Source organism: Fundulus heteroclitus, chromosome 3 (assembly GCF_011125445.2).
Source record: "Fundulus heteroclitus isolate FHET01 chromosome 3, MU-UCD_Fhet_4.1, whole genome shotgun sequence".
In the NCBI taxonomy this organism is placed as follows: domain Eukaryota; kingdom Metazoa; phylum Chordata; class Actinopteri; order Cyprinodontiformes; family Fundulidae; genus Fundulus; species Fundulus heteroclitus.
In genome coordinates, this window is record NC_046363.1 from 6,439,008 (window position 1) to 6,457,819 (window position 18,812).

General features: G+C 38.5%; 1 protein-coding gene across 1 annotated transcript in view; it reads right to left on the bottom strand.

The window, feature by feature from the left end:
* Positions 1–10,919: 10,919 nt before the first annotated feature.
* LOC118557447 (vacuolar protein sorting-associated protein 13B) overlaps positions 10,920–18,812 on the bottom strand; it is a 167,330-nt gene continuing 159,437 nt past the window's right edge. Inside the window, 1 exon segment of the mRNA XM_036127477.1 lies at positions 10,920–11,065. Coding sequence (XP_035983370.1) covers positions 10,920–11,065 — 146 coding nt within the window.

Consider the following 18,812-nt stretch of genomic DNA (forward strand, 5'->3'; position numbering starts at 1 on the left):
AGCTCTACTTGAGCCTATCAAAATAAGTGCTTACCATCTTTAAACCATAAAAGAGTAGTTACTGTTTAAATGTGTGACAGTGTGATTTAAGCATAGGAAGAGGGTTTAATAATCTAATAGGACAGATTTGGACTTTTAAAATAAGACCTTTAATTGCAGAAATGGGTTTGACACATATTGCTGGAACTCAACCACAGTTGGACATGGGACAACTTTGGCCTTTAAAAATCAAAGTGATATTTTCAAAATAAAGTATCCATTTTCATAGATCTCAATCAAAGATGATAACACAATACACAATTATTGAAGCAGATTTAATATTACTCATTAACTTAAATCCCAAAAGGAGAAACATCCTGGACCTTCAAAATAAGACCAACGCATGCCCTTCAAAATAAAAGCCTTCATATTTCACAAAGCAGATTATTGCAGAATTAGGATATACAGTACCTTTGAAACTCAAAAAAGATTCAAAAAGGATAATTTCAAAATATAGTTTACTAATATTTTTGAATAAAAGCTTCAATATATCAGAGCTACTATTTGCATTTTAAGCTTACAATGAAATGTGTGATTTTTGCATAGTTCATACAATAGGATGTAATCTTAACTTTAGCCTAATGCAATAGGTTGAAACAAACCAGGTCTAAAGGGATGTTTTGCCTTCCATATTGAACTCTGAAAGCCTTCTCTGTCAGATTCAGAAACACAGATGGGTGGTGGTTTGATATATGCTTTGTAGTAACAGACAATTACATCATATTAGCACAGATAGAGGTATTCGTTACCAGGTGACCTTTGGGCTACACAAGATGTTCAACAGACAGAAGGCCATTTATGAAAAGCCTGCATGACACAACAATAACTATTTGGCGATCTTCATGGAACTGACACAGACACACACATACAAACCGAGTGTTATTTTAGGTTTTACTCTCAAACCTGAAGCAGGCTGGGCCTAACTGAGCCACAAAACCTTTTGCTCTGGTTAGAGAAAAATGCACCAAGCAGCAGGGGAACATCAATATTTCTTCAAGAATTGTTCCCGTTTAGTTCTGCTCCTGAGAGCATTGAGTAAGCAGGCCCTATATTTGACAAGCAACTCAGAACTGTATCTTGGCCCAAAACCATTCAGTGCTGTTTAGATAATAGCCGCATTTTAAAATATATCCTTTCAGAAAATAACATCAATATTTATTTTAAGCAGGTCCACAGTACACCCACACATATATGATGCTGGAAAAAAGCCCAGAGCCTGAGAGCTTAAAGTTTTTGAACTTTCTGACTGACAGCCTGGTTAGTTGGTTAGGAAGTCAGGTGACCGCTCATTTTCATGAGACACATGTACTAAGCTCTTGATCTTAGACCGCAAAATGAACAAGATCAGCTTACCCATAGATCTACCATACACAGGATCTAATCCAATCTGGATTCTAAAAAATAGGAAGCCATAAACTTTCAGGAGTAAATGCAATCTTCTAGAATAAGGTAAAGCTAAAGCCTCGAACTATGCCAAAGTCTAAAACATTCATGTACACTTTCAAAATACAAAAAGAGGATTACTGGTGATTACTGGTCTTAGAGCAAAACAGTTCAAACACTGCATTCTTTTATTGTTGATAAGTTCTGATCTCTTTTTGTTCTTGATCACCTCTTTGCATCATCAGACAGTAGCTATGTTTACATGGACAGAAGTAAGCTGAATAAAGGGCAGATCGGAATAAAAATGCTTCATGTAAACATGCCAGTTGGAATATTGTGATCAGAGTAAGCTCATTTAGGGGTGGTTTATGTCAATCATTAATCCAAACAGCGTCCATCTAAACACTTATTCCAATTGGGGCAAACTGCCCTGACTGCACATGTGGCAGTCAGGAAGACCAACAGCATGTGTTGCTAAGTCTGTAGTGTTGCTGATGAGAGCAGTGCCATCTCAATCATTCTTAGAACCTGGCACGGGTCCATTTTGAGGGCTCAGAAGACACAGAAAAAGCACTTCCATGTTTGTTTGTATAGGTATTTGTTGTTAATTTTCCATGTTTTTATGTGATTGGGATTTACTCAGAGAAAATCATAATTAGCAGGAAACATTTTAAACTAACCCTAGCATTTCTCATTGGCGATTAGTACGGCAGTTAGTCTCTACAAATGTTAGCCTCTGTGTTTTTTCCACTTAATAGGGTTTGGAATAGTAAAGATCACCATAAAAACCATGTTAAGGCTGACATTTCCTGAAGGCTATGAACATTTCCAGTTGCCGCATCTTCCACATTTGACAAATGTTCTCTAATCCTTTCAGCCTTACAGATATCAGCTTACGTTGCCTATTAGTTAATTCTCTACCTTGCCAGTTTAACAAAATATGGAAAAGAATACTGTATTTTTGGGACTATAAGGTGCACTTAAATAATAACATTTTCTCAAATATTGATAGTGCGCCTTATAATCCGGTGCGCATTATATGTGATTATCACACTTGTGCTTACTGAGTGATTTTATGTGGTACAATGTACTAAAAAATCTGTAAAAATGTGTAAGTACGACTTTGGTAAGCAACGAAGCCGCTTCGCTTAAAGGATATTCAGAGCATTACGGTACACTGTGTCACTACCTGATCAGACACCTGAGCTGTCTACATGACTGCCTAACTGTAATGTCTAAACTAGAAGTGCATTCATGTAAGACATCCTGTGCCTGGAGAATGTGCTAGCAACAATAAAACTAGTAAGTTAATTCAACATAAAGTTATGTTTATTTTGGCCTTATGTTAAAAACAGGGCAGTGTAGTCCAACTACTCTGCTCTCCCAACAGAAACGGATAGCTCTCCCTTTCAGGAGAGAGCCGTGGATGGGAAGTAATATTACACACAAGAATATTTATTTATAAACCGGTGCGCCTTATGTGTGGACAGACACACAGACACGTTAATTCACAGTGCACCTTATGGTCCAAAAAATACGGTAACCACAAGTGGCAAAATGACAAGCAGCCTGAAAGAACAGTCAACAAGCTACTATGTAAATCGTTAATCGTTTCACTTCAAACAGCTTTTCGTACCTGTTGTGCTTCCTTTGACTTCAATCTAAAACACCTCAGAGGTAAATGTTAAAATAGCTAACTTTAAGAGATCTTCCAGCAGCAACAACCTTCAAACTTTTACTTCAAGCTAATGAGAGGTTATTTATGGTGTGTTGACTGAAAGGAAAAAGATAGGATTGTAGAGCTTCAAGTTAAAAATCCACCAACTCCAGGGACCAGATGATTTCTCCATGCAGAAGATGTCATATAACAGAAAAACACAAAACCTTGCCCTCCGCCAATACAAAAAAAATAGGAAGCTGAGAAAAAACTTGTACAAACTAGTCCACTCACAAGTTGAGGAGTAAAGCATACTTAATTTTTACAGCTGATCTTTTCTCAGTCATCAAGATTTGTCTTTTCTGTTCTTTATAATAAAAATACGAAGCGTAGTTTGAATTGTTTTAGCAGTACAGATGTACGCTGTCATCATCTGACTTGACCTAAGCAGTTCCATACGTGTGACATTTTTTCTGTGGCGCTGTGGATGCATCCGCTGTTAAGTCGATTGTTTGCACATCTCAGCAGGGAAGAGAAACTTGGATGCCCCAGCTCTGCGCCGACCTTAGCAGCTCATGAACTCTGTAGGTCAAGATCACGTCTCTGTATAGAGACTACACAACTTGTAAAACACACATTTTTTTTCTCTCTCATTTTCTCTACACACAATGAGCACCGTCAGGACACACAGGAAATCACCAGGAGACAGAGGATAGGAAATTAGAAACACCCTCCCAGCATCTCCAGTGAAAACATTTGCAACTCTTGAGCCCAAAAACCTCAGCGGAGGGATCAGCAGCAAACGGAAAACACATCCCTTTGTTTTAAAAACCTGATATCTCCCCAAATGTAATCTTCCTGTCCATGCACCAGACAGGACACTGTGTTTTCGAAGTAGATGGTCGGATGAACGGAAGGTCTACAAACCAGCCTCCCCCCACTCAACCCACCCACTGGTGACCTTATGCTTCCTTTTCTTTTCCATATCTTCCTGAATTTTCTGCTTCGTCCAAAAACACATTTGGAACTGGAGGTATAGAGTAAACAGTGTATTCCAGTAAATTACCATGATTAATGTGTGTACCTGAAGATGACACCAGTCAGATGTGTTTTGCGGGTAACACATGTACACATAACGTTTTGGGTATTACCTCAGAAATCAGCTATCTATCTGGATGTCCATGAGAAAAACATTTAAGAATGATGCGTCCTGACAACAGATAAGCTCGATCTCACCCACACGTCACCACAAGCAAAAACTTGTGGCCTGGCACAGCAGCACAACCAGGCAGCCAGCCATCCCTGTGGCCCTGCATTCCTCTTTTCTAACACTGCTTACAGAAGCTGACAAGCTCTGGAGGTCTCCCTGGCCGAGGTGGAAATCTGCAAAAATAAACGCTTTAGGTGACATGAAGGCTTTGTTTGTTTCTGCTGGCCCGGCTGTTTGTGTTAGCGCGGTGGGTTAATTGCAACTTTGATCGCTGCGTTTATTGATCCAACAGTGGCCTTAGGAGTGCGGCTGGCCAGGCCCGCCTCGCCTACTCCCACCGCCTATCCCAAACAACCCCACCGCCCACCCCCACGCTCCCAGCTTGGTGAGCCAATACAGATGGGGTCTAATGGGGTGACCACACCAAACAAAGGTTGAGAATGCACTTGAAGAGGGTGGTCATGACTGGAAGTTCTCCAAGGTAAAAGCTGGTGTTCAGCTGAGCATGACCAAGAATTTATAAGACGGCATCTCTTGGCTGAGAAAGGCAGACTGTTATCTGGGAATAAGACTGAAAAGGGTAGAAGAATCGGTTGGTCTGGTTTATCTGCAGGAGTGGTATAGACAGGCAATTGTGTACTGCGCTAACTGAAGAGAGTAAAGGTGGCTGTGATTATGTTACACAGTATGTATTACAGACCAAATTGGATCAAATGTGATGGACTACAGATGCAAAAAGGTTTATGGGCTAACGCTGGCAAATTTTCACCACTACTGATTTATGTAGTGTGACTATATAAAACAGGCCAAACTGGGCTGATCTAAATCCCAACTGATCCCATGTTTGGCTTCCTCTTATGTCCCAACTCGAAGGGTAAACGCTCTTACAATTTAACTAAATCCACAGCTTTCCAAGGCACACTTAGGACAAGAGAGCATAAACTACTGATCAATTATACGTAATCATTTTATATAATTTATTTTATATCAATATTTGTTTCTCACAGCGTTTAAGAAATGCAGATGGCTTATGATGGGACCGTTATACTAATGAAAGTCAGGTCTAGGCCTGTAGGCATCAAACATGCTTCAAAGCAAAGAGAATCTTGTAAGTACTTTTCCAGCAGAGTAGGGAGGGTCACATGTGTGTGCTTCTATAATGGCTGTGAGGTCATCAGTAAATTGACACAATGGCAAAAGATGGACAGGATTCACGGTCACACAGGGACGTTAATACACCCACCAACATGTGCGTTTGTGTACCTCAGTTTTAATTGTATAAACACTGAAAGAACACTCTATTCCAGTTTGGGGGCATTAATTTAAATCAGGGAAAAAACTAACAGGAAAGCAAATCCCACCTATATACCATTTGTTTAATATTAATGGCCTGTCTTTCTGTTTGTAGACAACTTATCTTTTTTGGGAAACTAGGGAAACGAGGGGGATCTTGTCAACTAGATTGCCCTTCCCTGTAATTCTACTCATAGTCATATTTCAACATGCCAGAAGCAGCATCTGGCCAAAACTGAAGTCCCTGTGCCACCAAGATAGCTCTAAAGCATACAATGAAAGACCATCTGGATCCGTGTTGAGGTATCTGGTGCCCACATGAATTGTCCAAGACAAAGTGTCTCCATGGAACAGATATGTTAGGCCAGAAGATCCAGAAACATCATTCCCAGATCCAATAAGACTTTACTCTATATCTCAATCTCAAATCTTTGAGGATTGCAAGGATTAGTTCTCCTGCAGAAAGAAGTTACCAACATTAGCTTTCACCAAGAAGAGGATTACACAGTTGCAAAGGTTTCAAGATTAGTATGGAATTTATAAATCTAATGTCATCAGAAACAAATGATTCTCATGTTCCAGTAATGATACTATGTGCTATGGTCAATAATATATGTCTGCAACAGTGGTTTTGCTACAGTTTGTCTTTCCCATGAACACTTGAAAAAAATATTACATAAAACCTCTAGTTTTGAAGCTGCAGGTATGTTTTGCCAGTCTGGTTCTTGTACCTGTCCAGATCTCTCAGGAAACAGTAGGGTATTTGCCAGGGCTGATCTGCTTGTCTTCAAACGGGTACAATTTATTTCACAGCAGTTCAGCATAACATATGCAAAGTGCATAAAACACATAAAAGATGCCAAAAGCACAAACATTTTCTTAAGTGTTAGAAAAAGATGAAGCGTAATGGTAAATTATTTGGAACTTGACAGGCAGTGAAGTAGAGGTGTTGAATGCAGGGATGAACAGATGAAGAGGAAGGTGGAGGATGAAGTAATGTGCCTCCTAAAGGTACTCCTGCAGAGGGACAGATCCCTTTCATGGAAACCATCTGGCAAGCTCAAAGTAAGCCAGAGCAAACCTGCAGTACACATGATTCTCCATTCTGTCTTTGTTACTACTCCCTGCCTTCAAACTGATTTCTGCCCATTTTTCCTCCCTTGCATTCTTCTTTGCTTCCTACCCTCACTCTCCTTTCCATCACTTTACCTTTTCAACCCCACTGCTTTTTCTCCTTTTTTTTCTCCCTCAAAAATATCCTACTCATTAATGCATGGCAGCTGCAGGGAGCAGTGTTACCTCATTTTTCCATGGCAACGGTCTCTCTGTTTCAGCATATCCCATTTCAGTTTTGGTAGCAACGTGTTCCTTTGCCAAAGCTGAACACATTCATGTGTTAAATAGAATGAATTATTTCAAAATTCCTGAAATAGAATCACCATTCTGTTCAGTTGCAATTATGATCAGGACCCGGGTAGAGCATGGGTGTTCATGGGAAGAAGAAGTAGAAGAGAGACAATATCATAAAAATGGTTAAGGGTGAGCTGTGTCAGGCACATAACTATTATTTAAAATACAGATTCACGAAAAAAAAAAACATAGGACACCAATGGACGTACAGTGAGCAAAGAATCAAACAGTAGTGAATCAGAACATATGAAGAAAGAAGATCTATACTCAAACCCTAACGTAACATCAAACCATCACGTTACAACTAGAAATTCACCGATAGGTCGATGGTGACCAAAATCAGCCATCTGCTACTTATTTGAGATGAGTGAGGGTGAGAGAGAACGTTCAGTAAATAACAGGAATTATTTACTATGAGGATACATTTTGACTTTCAGTATTTTTTCTACTAGACATAGCCATTGGTTGAGATTTTAATGCAATTAACTGTATGCACTCTCTTTCATTCACTAGACTTGAGAACTGTCTCAAAACTTATCCAATTAGCTGTTTCTCCCCTCAATGAAGCCACTAAAGGAGCTACAATTGCCATTAGCCTTTTATTTTTCTCTCACATAGAAGGTACTTGTGGATCAGAGATTCTGTTATTTGTGTGTCTTTGCTCAGTCTTCTCAACTGACCACTCTTTCTACACGCTTATCCAGAGGCGGTAAATACTGCAAACCAATGACTTAACGCAATCTGCTGGGTTTCTAGAGATACAAAATGTTTTGCTCAATCTGTCTGTATGACTCAACAGAATTGACAGAGTTTAAGTTTGAGTCAATGGTGGTTGACTGGAAAAAGGAGGATTGCCCCCTCTGGGTCAAGGGTTAGTCTCTGCCCGTAGACTTTAAGTATCTTGGTGTCTTCTTCATGGGTGATGATAAGCTGGAACATGAGATGGAGAGATGGATTGGAGCTTCCTCTGCAGTAATGCAGGTGCTGGTTTGGTCTGTTGTGGTGAAGAAAAAGCTGAGCCAAAAAGCAAAGCACTCAATTTTTTTTAACACACACACACACACATATACATACATATACATATATATACATATATATATATATATATATATATATATATATATATATATATATATATATATATATACACACACATACATACACAGTACAGACCAAAAGTTCAAAGAGTTTCCTTTATTTTTATGACTATGAAAATTGTAGATTCACACTGAAGGCATCAAAACTATGAATTAACACACGTGGGATTATATACTTAAGAAAGTGTGAAACAACTGTCTTATATTCTAGGTTCTTCAAAGTAGCCACCTTTTGCTTTGATTACTACTTTGCACACTCTTGGCATTCTTTTGATGAGTTTCAAGCTTTAAACTGGTTCTTTTCTGCCAAGATTTGCTTAATTAGCATTTTCCCACGACAACAGCTGCACTGCTGTTTCCGCACACGGACCTTCAAGAGGAGCAATACGGACTAACCAATAACACGAAAGCTGGCTGCCCAGGATACAAAAGCTGGTAAGTTCCCTGGAAACTCTTAGCGCTGTTCATGCACATTCCCAGAGCTCAAACTGGGCATAGTTTATTCAACCTTCCTCAGGAGAGGAGAAACGTAGTGGGGAGAAGACTTTGAAAACAACAGGAGAGAGGCAGAGTCCACCACTCTGGGCACAAAAGTGGGGTTCAGGTTTCAGTGGCACCTTCAAATCTACAGGTGCTAAGTAGGCATGGAAGGAATTAACAGAGAGCATGTGAATAACACACACACACACACACCAGCGGTAGGGTCATCCTCAAGTAAAGGTGTTTGAGGTCTGTGACCTCAAGTGATGTAGGATCACTGTTTTTCCCACAAAACAAGAGTGATGTTACAAATGCACTTTATTTGGGGAGACAATTAATTGCAAGAGAAATACCTAAATTATGTCTGCCAGGTACTGAAAGGAGATGTGGTCCATTTCTTTGCACCACTACTTAAACACTCTCCATTCCAATCATAAAGCAATCTAGCATAAGAAACCCTAGTAATATGAATACTACTCATTATAAACTATAAAACTATGCAGTGGTGGTAGTCAGGAGGTAGTGATCATGTGCTAAGTCTAACCAGGGGGCTTTGAGACAAGTCTAGAATGTGGTTTATGATGAAATCATATGAAGGTCCAGATGGAGTCCACTCCTCGGGCTTGTGTTGCACCATCGTTGCTGTGTGTTTTCCGGGTAGGTGTTTTTAGTGTCTTTCTTATATTTTTTTCCATTTAGCAGCTTGGTGTATGAACTGGGTGTTGTTCAGGTAGAAAACATTGCTTCTTGATATATTAAAGAATTATTTTTGTTCTTTGACAATGTATTTTCGGAAAAACTGGTTAGTTTTAAACTAAGAGCAACATATATGCTCGTGCCTGTTATGTTGCTCACATAAAACTAAGAACAACATGTGTTACTTCGCTATAACTTGTTTTAACTTGTGGTGGGAACCTATGACAATGTGTTGTGGGAAAGACTGATTCTGTATTCCTTATTTTGCTTATATTTGCGCTATTATCTGAGTTTGCAATATTATTTTGCTTCACACACTGCTGAGATGCTGGGAACGGTTTTTGTTTTGGAAACAGGACGAACAGCTCAGATGGGAGGGAGAAGTGGCCACTCTCGCTCCCATCTGATACTTTGTTTATTGGTATAAAAAGGAGGGGACAGCCCTCAGTTGTTGAAGTCAGCCGTGGGTTGTGTGGACGCCCAGCCGTGTGGATTGTGCTCTAACCAGACTGACCAACTTCCCAGTCCTAACCATGGTAAGAGATGGAACAACACGCCTGTTTGAAAGCTTGTCGGCTTTAAGTGCTTGCTACTTTGCGTGTGCTAAGTGCTTACTGTTTTGTGTTGCTGTGTTCTGTGGGGAATAATAAATGTGGGCCTTATATTCTAACAGAAACAGTGTTTCAGTCCTTATTTGTGTTTGCCGATCTCTTCCGAATGTGAATAAAAATGTCATAAAACACTTCTTTAGATAAGCCTCCCGTTAAGTGGATACGTAATATGCATATATTTGTTAATAGCATGTTTGGATTGATTTTGTGGAGGAAATGCGGATATTTGACAAAGATTTCAAATTCCATTAGCAAAACTGATTACTGCAATGTCTATTATTTTGGTCTCTCTCAGTCATACCTCTGTCACTTTCAACTTTTACAAGTTGTTTTGAAAACACTTGAAACAATAGTTGGTAATCCTGTTCAGAAACACTTTTTGTTATACTGGGTAAAATCGTCTTTCCATCCTGAAAGCAGTTAATACATTATGTATTCAGAAAAACGAGTTTAGAAAATTAGATCTCTGAGAGCTCCAGGCCCGTAAAAACTCTAACCAATCCCTGCCACTCGCACAGAATGGCAGGGATTGGTTAGAGTTTGGTTCTTTCTTCATGCAATTGTTTGTTATTGCATGTTACTCATATTTCAAATATTATGATTTAGTTTAGTTTGATGCAAAATTATGCATTTTTGTTTATATTGCCACTTCTTCTCAACAAGCATAGAGAATAAAAAAAACTGTGTCAAATTTCGGAGCAAGAATTTTTAGTAAACAAAAGAAACCCTGTAGTATCTAGTATAATACAGTATGTTTCCGCTGTGTTATTTTTTCAACCTGAACAAGTGTGACAACTCTATTTTCAGACAATCACTGGCCTGCAGACTGTACACATAATTCCTCATCTGTTTAGGTGCAATGAATCAGCAGGAGCTTCTTGAAGCAGTTTTCCACTACCATGGGAAATATTTCTATCCTAGGAAATGGGATTTAGGGTTGGAGTGAAAGGACAGGGCTTCTGTATAAAAGCACAAGCCCCAACTTCAGAAGAAGCTCAAAGGTCAACAGAACCATATAACTGCAGTGAAGAAAGACAGATAATCTAGGGGATTACCTGAAGAGTAAGTCGCTTAACAGCATCCCAGGCATGACTGAAGAGCTCCTTCATTCGCTCCTCGCTGGTCGCCCAAGACTCGTCAACTGCAAAGTCTGGCATCACCTTCATCGGGATGGACATAGGACGTGATTCTGAAAGAAAGGAAAAACTATGGTAATGATTTTGTGAACTTTATGTTTAAGCTTTTATGCAAGAGTCTTTTAAATTCTACTTCCTAAACAGTTTTGGGAAGTTTATGCCTCCAGTAGTGATGTCAGATTTGTTGAAACATTCAGCCTTAGGCTTGAGTAACCTCTGTACCACAGAAGTAATGTAGCACCCTGTAAAGTCTTAAAACAAAATCAATATTTTATTTATTAACATGAGGAAATGTACTGTCCTGCATTTATCCTTTACTTAACCCTCTTTAAAACTCCCTGTTATTTTCATTTGCTGTACAGTATCATGTTATATGATGTTTAACTGACACTTCATTGAGATGATGTAATGCTGGCACTCAGGTTTCTTGTCTCCAACAGTGGGAGAAGGAACTGTGAGAACTGACATAAAGTGTGTGCATGCACGCACGCACACATGCACACACACAGATTTACAGTTGGAGACAGGAGTTGTCCTCGTGTGTGCCAGCTGTGGTCCAGACGCAGGCTGATTGTCTGCGCTGACACTCATGGCAACAGAAGTCAAATGTCAAACAAACGTCCTTCAATTATCCACATTAACCTTACAATAAAATCACAGCTTAATTTTTTAACAACGCTTCTAGTTATAGAAGAAAACAAAGAGAAGAAAATGACAAAAGATGTACAAACAGAAGTGTGAAAGAAAACTAACCTGCTCTGACTAGCAGGATAACCTGTGGTCAGGTGTTAAAGCCATCAGGACACTGGGATTTAGAAAAAGTGAGGCATCTCCAAAGACACATTAAACTACATTCCATAATTTAAAGCTCGGACAGCCGCCTTGCTCCACAGTTGTCCTAAAACAGGACTGGTGTCACCGAACTATTCTGTCTTTTCTGACAGTGTTACAAAAAAGGTTAGCAAAGCCATAACAAAATGTTACTAGGGAAATAGGAAATCACATTGTTAGTTCACCAAGTTTGTGATTGCTGTGGAAACCAACCTAAAACAAGTTGATTAACTATGTGTGTTAAACACATATGTGTGGGTGTAGATGGAGCATAGTTTGTGTGGATGTGTGTTTGTATACATGTGTGTAAGCAAAAAAAGCACAAAGTGTAGGTCAAAATCACTGTGTCAGGACTCTTACAGCATTTTCTCATGCTCCACAACCACAAACATTTGACACTTGGGAATTATAAAACGGACTACATTAGTAACAATGCCTAAAGCTGGTGTGGTACATCTCATTGAAAAAAAGGTTTCCTGATCTACCTGCTCCTTTGATATTACTGTATTTTTCGGACTATGAGTCGCGCTATTTCCATACTTAGGCCAATCCTGCAATTTATAGTCAGGTGCGACTTGTATATCAATTTTAATGGTAATTCAGATTGACCATGAACCAACAAGTAAACATTACCGTCTAAAGCTGCAAGAGAGCTCTCTAGGCTTGTGAAAACTATATGCTCCTCTTGCACCGCTAAAACATTTTTTGAAACAGTAACTTATAGACAACAAAGACTAAACCCATGTTTTGTGTTGTTTTGCTGTTTCAGAATGCAGCATAGAGCATTGTGTGGTGCAGCTCGAAGGGCCCAGACCACAAGCAAACCCTGTCATTGGGCTATCCGTGAAGCTAACAACAGCTAGCGCTAGCTTACAGGTCTGTTGTCCAGGCAGGTTACAACTTTGCTGATGCACGTGAGCTTTATGTTGCTTTTAAACATCGTGTTGTACTGTTAGCTTAGCTAATTTCAGCGTAACGACCCGTTACACTGAAACTAGCAGGCACCTGTTGGAGTTGCTGTCTTGTTATGCTAATTTACCCCATTCATCCTTTTAAGTATGTTACATATTATTCAGCCAGTTGTGGATGCAGCGGTGTGATTGAATAAGTTGCCTTACCAGATTAAACTTCGGTCTTTAGTTTTGGTTTGTGTGAAATAAATTTCTAAATAAATGTGTATAGTCCAGTGTGACATATATGTTTTTTCCCCCTTTATGGCGCATTTTTTGACTGATGCGACTTATATTCCGGAGTGACTTATAGTCTGAAAAATACGGTAATTCTCTACACTTTTGTGATTTTGACAACAAACTCTTTGTGTGTTTTCTTGCCTGTGCTCAGTGGCTACTGACTTCACCCAGAACTTTACGTCAAACATATAAAGGTGAGAGAAAGCAGCGTCTCCACAGGCATAGCTGAAAATAAGTATGCATGTGCTGTGTCAACATCGGTGCCTTGGTGACATCTCTTGCAGGTGACAGTCTCAAGAAGGTTATGACAAATCCATTCCCTCTTCTGACAAAAATTGCTTAAAACAACATCAGAAAGCACAAGAAATCTACAAATACTACAGCAAAACATACTGACATATGTCTTTGATCACTTTGCATCTGTTCTAGCTACGATTTTTTATTGTTACATGTGGTGTCTCTAAGGCTTTGAAAATCGGCAGACTATTTTAAAATCTTGCCGTGTGAACCAATCTTTATCGTATCTAATATCTGTAGGTGTTTCACATCTCCTTTGAAAACTGCTTCTTTAAAGCAATTTACAATAACTTTCACACCGAACTGTGACCATTAACATGAAAAAACTTCTTAGTAGCGTAAAACAGGTTAGATATTTGCTTTACATACGTAATTAATATTGGAAGGAGATTCATAACTTGTTGCACATTATGAAGTTTCTTCATGTAACCAGTAACAGATCAAGCATGTCTGGTAAAGGGGTGTGTCACAAAAAGTTTATACTTCTCCACGTCCCTTAAATATGTAGAATTTTATTTCACATCACTATCATACTTTTCTTAAATATTCAAAAATATATATATAAAAAAAATTATATATATATATATATATATATATATATATATATATATATATATATATATATATATATATATATATATATATATGCCTCATTTTGGAAGAGCCAAGAGGACTCAAATGAAGACAAATAATAAGGTTGGCCAGGGGGCATTTGTTTAATCAGTTTTTTTTCCACATAACCGAGGACTAAGGCTTTAAATTATTGATCTTGCAAAATATATGAAAAAAAATGTGCATAGGAAAGGCATTGAGAGATGAGGAAAGATCTGCCAACTGTATTATGACATGTAAAGAATTTCAGAAGTTCTGTAAGAAGCTTTGAAAACCCTCTGAGCAATCATCTGAACCAACTTTCCACTTTCCTCCTTCACTCTGTCATCCTGTGTCACTAACACCACCAAGCCTGTATAGTAATCCACGGCACGTCGTACGAACCCCAATTCATTCCCAATTTCCCTCTCTGCTCCTCTTACTTAAACCACAAAAACCAAAGTCAACATCCAAAAAGCCTAAAACTGTTATCATTCTTGAAAGTGAGATGGGATTCATGGGGATGCATCTATTCTCCAAAGACCACTCAGTCTGTCCTGGAAGTAAGTATTTAGATCATACATCCTAATGTGGTGAGGAGAGCCCCCAGCAGCCCATCTAAAGGGGGACTGGGGTTCAAATCCCATTATTCCTCATTTTTGTGTTTTCTTTTCCCAACTCCAACCATCATTACAATGATAAATTATTGACTTTACCAGATAAATTAAACTATATAAATAACTCCAGATTGAAAATATTATCCCCCTTTGAAAATCCCACAGCAGCCAATAAAAACCTGCCCGACTTCCATCAAGCTACTTGGGCTTGGTTAAAGGTAATGTACGACTGCATTTCGGCCAGACGCCCTTTCATCAGTTCTATTTCTTTGTTTCTCGCTGCTGTTTATTCCCTCTAAAAGTATTAATTTTTCTTTCTGTAATGTATCCATTCTAGCCTTCCCATCATGTCCTTCTTTGTGGTAACTCATTACGTGAAAGTAGAAAGTGATACCTTGTCAAACACTAGACACTATCTCTTAAAGTCAAGATCAAACAGATCTTTTCTTGGTTACCTGGCAAGTTATGATTTATCTCATTTTCTGACTAGAACACAGGCGGCAACAAAAACAACAATTCTCAATCCAAACTTAGAGAAGCAGAGCCAGATATGGAGCTAGATTTCACAGCTATGGAAGTATGTTCTAAGACTGCCAGCAGCTAATTTTAGGACTGAAAAGAAAAGGCAATGAGATCATTACTCTGGTAGATTTTAAAGAACAATGAGAAGCTCAGCTCTTGATCAGAAAACGTGTGCTGCTGCCAATAAGAACATTCATTAGGGACAAATGAAGAAAATACTTAGAAGCGAGTTTTATGTGAATCAGTTTGTGGTCTAATTGTGCGGGCAGACAGAAACTGACCCCAAACTGAGGGGGGAAAAAAGGCTTGTTTTCAAAGTCATTTCTCATAGACGTTCTTGTGAGAGAAAAAAGAAGTGTGTAAAGACTTCAGTGATGTGTTATGTTACTAAGCTACCTTCTAACAAACCTATGATGGATGTCAATATGCAAGTGTTTTATTCTGAACTAAAGACAATATCCCTGGCTTTCATGCTCACCGACAAACATACTCTATTATATGTTGTATTATATATGTTATATTATATAGGTTATATGTTTCAAAATGTATTTTGCTCTTTTTACTTCATCATTGTTTGATGATCTCAAAGCAATCAAAAGAAATAAAAAGCTCTGGAGTATTCTTGAGAGGAGAATAATTACAACTTGTCACAGAATTCAAGTATCTCGGCGTGATACTTGATTCCACTTTGTCTTTCAAAAATCATTAAAAAACTTGTCAATACTGTCAAATTTAACCTTAAAAATTTTAAACAAATCAGGTCTTTTTTAACACTTGGTGCTGCTAGAATGGTTCTCCACTCAATGATTTTATCTCGCATTGAATACTGCATCACAAGTTGGTCTCTCACCACAGTTGCCAATTTAAAATTAATTGAATCACTGTACAAAAAATCTCTTAAAGTGTTTGACCAAAAACCCAATTCTTTCCATGTATGTAATATCTTGAACAAGTACAATCTCTTAAACTTTGAAAATTTTATAAATTTCAAGTATGTATGCTTCATTTATAAAGCGCTACATGGACTAGCTCCACCTCCTGTGTCTACCCTGTTCAAACCTAAGACTTCAAGTGGCCTGAGAACCAGGGCCTCCTCCAGAGAAGACTGTGAGGTCCCTCACAGAAGAACAACTTTTGGTCAGAACACTCTCTCTGTGAGAGCCACTAATATCTGGAACAGTCTTCCACTGCACATACGGGAGAGCCCTACACTGATCAGCTTTAGAGCTCAACTCAAACTATAGATGAAAACAAACCAGTCATGTGACCACTAAACTCTTAACATTTTCCTTGTGATGCTTATATTAAATATTATATGTTCTTTCTTATGTATTTGCCTGCCTAGGGACTACGGATGAAAACTAGCTTTGTAGCTATAATCCGGCATATTTACATTTGTTTTTATACTGATGTTCATTAATGTGCTTTGTCCCTATTCAAATAAAAAAATAAAAAAATAAAAGTGCCAAGCATACCAAAGCTAACTGAAAGCAAGGACATCTCGCTAGTGAAATGATTTGAGGAAGGCTTAAAACTTTCTCACAGAAAATATTTTTCTTTTAGGGGGTTAGGATTTACTTTACACTTCCTGGTGTGATTTTTGAGGGAACATCAGTCACTCCTGGGAAGAACTATGATAACTAAAGAACATGGCATAGAAGAAACCTTTCCCACTTCTATGACTTCTTAATAACCTTGGCTGTATCATTGGAGTTGTCCTGCTGCGGAATAAATTTTGGCCCTATCATATGCCTGCCTAATGGTATTTCGCTGCATTGAGGACACCTGACCAAATCTCTAACTCTACTTGCAGAACCACACCCCCAAACTTTAAAAGAACCTCCACCATGCGTCACAGTTGCATGTAGACATTCATTATTGTACCGCTCTCCAGATATTTGTTGAATTAACTGCTTCTGCTGCACCTAAAGACTTTAAATTTCTTCCAACTTCAAAAGCCTTGTAAGCTGATGGCCCTGATGGACATCTTCTGATTTTAAAGGAAATAAGTGTGTGTTTTTCAACTCCTGTACTTTTCATCTGCCACTTTGAAATATTTGTCTTGACCTCGTCGATGCACTGTAACTACCTGGTGTTTTGTCGTTGTGTTAAGTCTCGCCATCAAGCTATCTCACCTAGGTAGCATGGTTTTCCTCACCAGATTTTAAGCCACCTGTACAGCTATCTCTGTTTCAGTAAGTGACTTTGTTTCAACCTACATTTGAAATTAATAAGCATCAGCACCTGTTTGCTATATTTGGTTAGTATATATACATATAAATCAATGCTGTTTTGTATTGATGTGATTTAGATCTTTCCATCACTCCCTCACTTAGCATTTTGTAAAATGATGAAAATAATTGTTTTCTTTTTTTGAAAGCACTCTTAGTTTACACCACGTTTTTAATATTTGCCTAAAGTTAACTTAAACTTAGGTTAAAGTTAACCAGTCAACTACGCTACAGAACAAGAGGCAGACCAGTTGGCTGACTGCAGCTGCTGAACCATGGACAGACTTTCATGTTTATTCCCAATGCATCCCTCAGAATCTCAGCTTGATTACATGATGATCTACACTGGCCAAAAACCTGCAATTCTTTTCACCGTTTACCTAACAAAATGACTTAAGACTGAAAGCTTAAATGTCTACTGTAGTGATTATAACTATAACCTCCCCCAAGTGTCCACTTAGAAACAATATGACAAATTGCTGATTAAATCAAATGTTGCCTATATTTTGATGTTTACTTGGTGTCATGTAAAATATTAATTTAACTACAAGAATGGAAAAACAATTCCTGTCTGTGCACAAGCTTCATAACAAGAAAGAATTAGCATGAATGTTTTCAAAACATTTTCAAAATACTACTCAATCCTACATTAGCAAATCATTATTTCTAATGAATTTAGTCTATCAGACCATCGTTTTCACTACGTCATTTAAATCTTTGGCTCACGATCAACGGACAGGTCCGCAGACTGAACACAGGGTTGAAGTCAGCCCACCAAATATTACACTAATGATCCACCTAGAGAGATTCTTCATAACCTACACCTACTGTGAACTGTGAAGTAGGGAAACAGTGTTCAAACTTACTCCCCCAGGGTCGAAAATTATCAAGTTGAAAGTAATCGTGTTGCGTGTTTTGACCTTTTTTTTCTTACTTAATGAAGCAAACAACTACTATTTTGTGTGAAATGTTTAATTTTATACCTGCAACATTTCAATAAAATAAACATGTCTGATTTCTATATAAAAGGGACCTATGAATCTTTGTAGTCAAATCTCCAAGGTAGGCCCTGTTAAAAAAAAAAAAAGTTGTACATCGTACGTTTTCTATTGACTGTCAAGATTTTGAAGAATGAGCTTCAAGACCTAAACTTGAAGTGCTCCAATTTGTTTTACACTTATGCTTAAAACACAGCTTGGCAGACTGCAGCTTTTAAGGAAAGTGTCAAGAAAGGACAGACTACGACAATTCAGAGGAAAGAGGAAGCGAACAGGGGTGCAAGTAAGGCTAGGGGCTAGCTTTAGCAGACAGTGCATTCCACAACTCTTTTTGTCCAATGTTTGAGCACTGGATAATAAGATGGACTTACTGAGCCTGAGACTGCATCAGTGGAAGTTTCAGAATTGCTGTGTCATTATCATGACAGAATCCTGACTCAACAGTAGCACGACAAACTCCCTTTTCCAGCTCCATGGAAAACGCTCTTTTCCTCATGTCCCCCGCAGGCTCATGCTGCCCAAA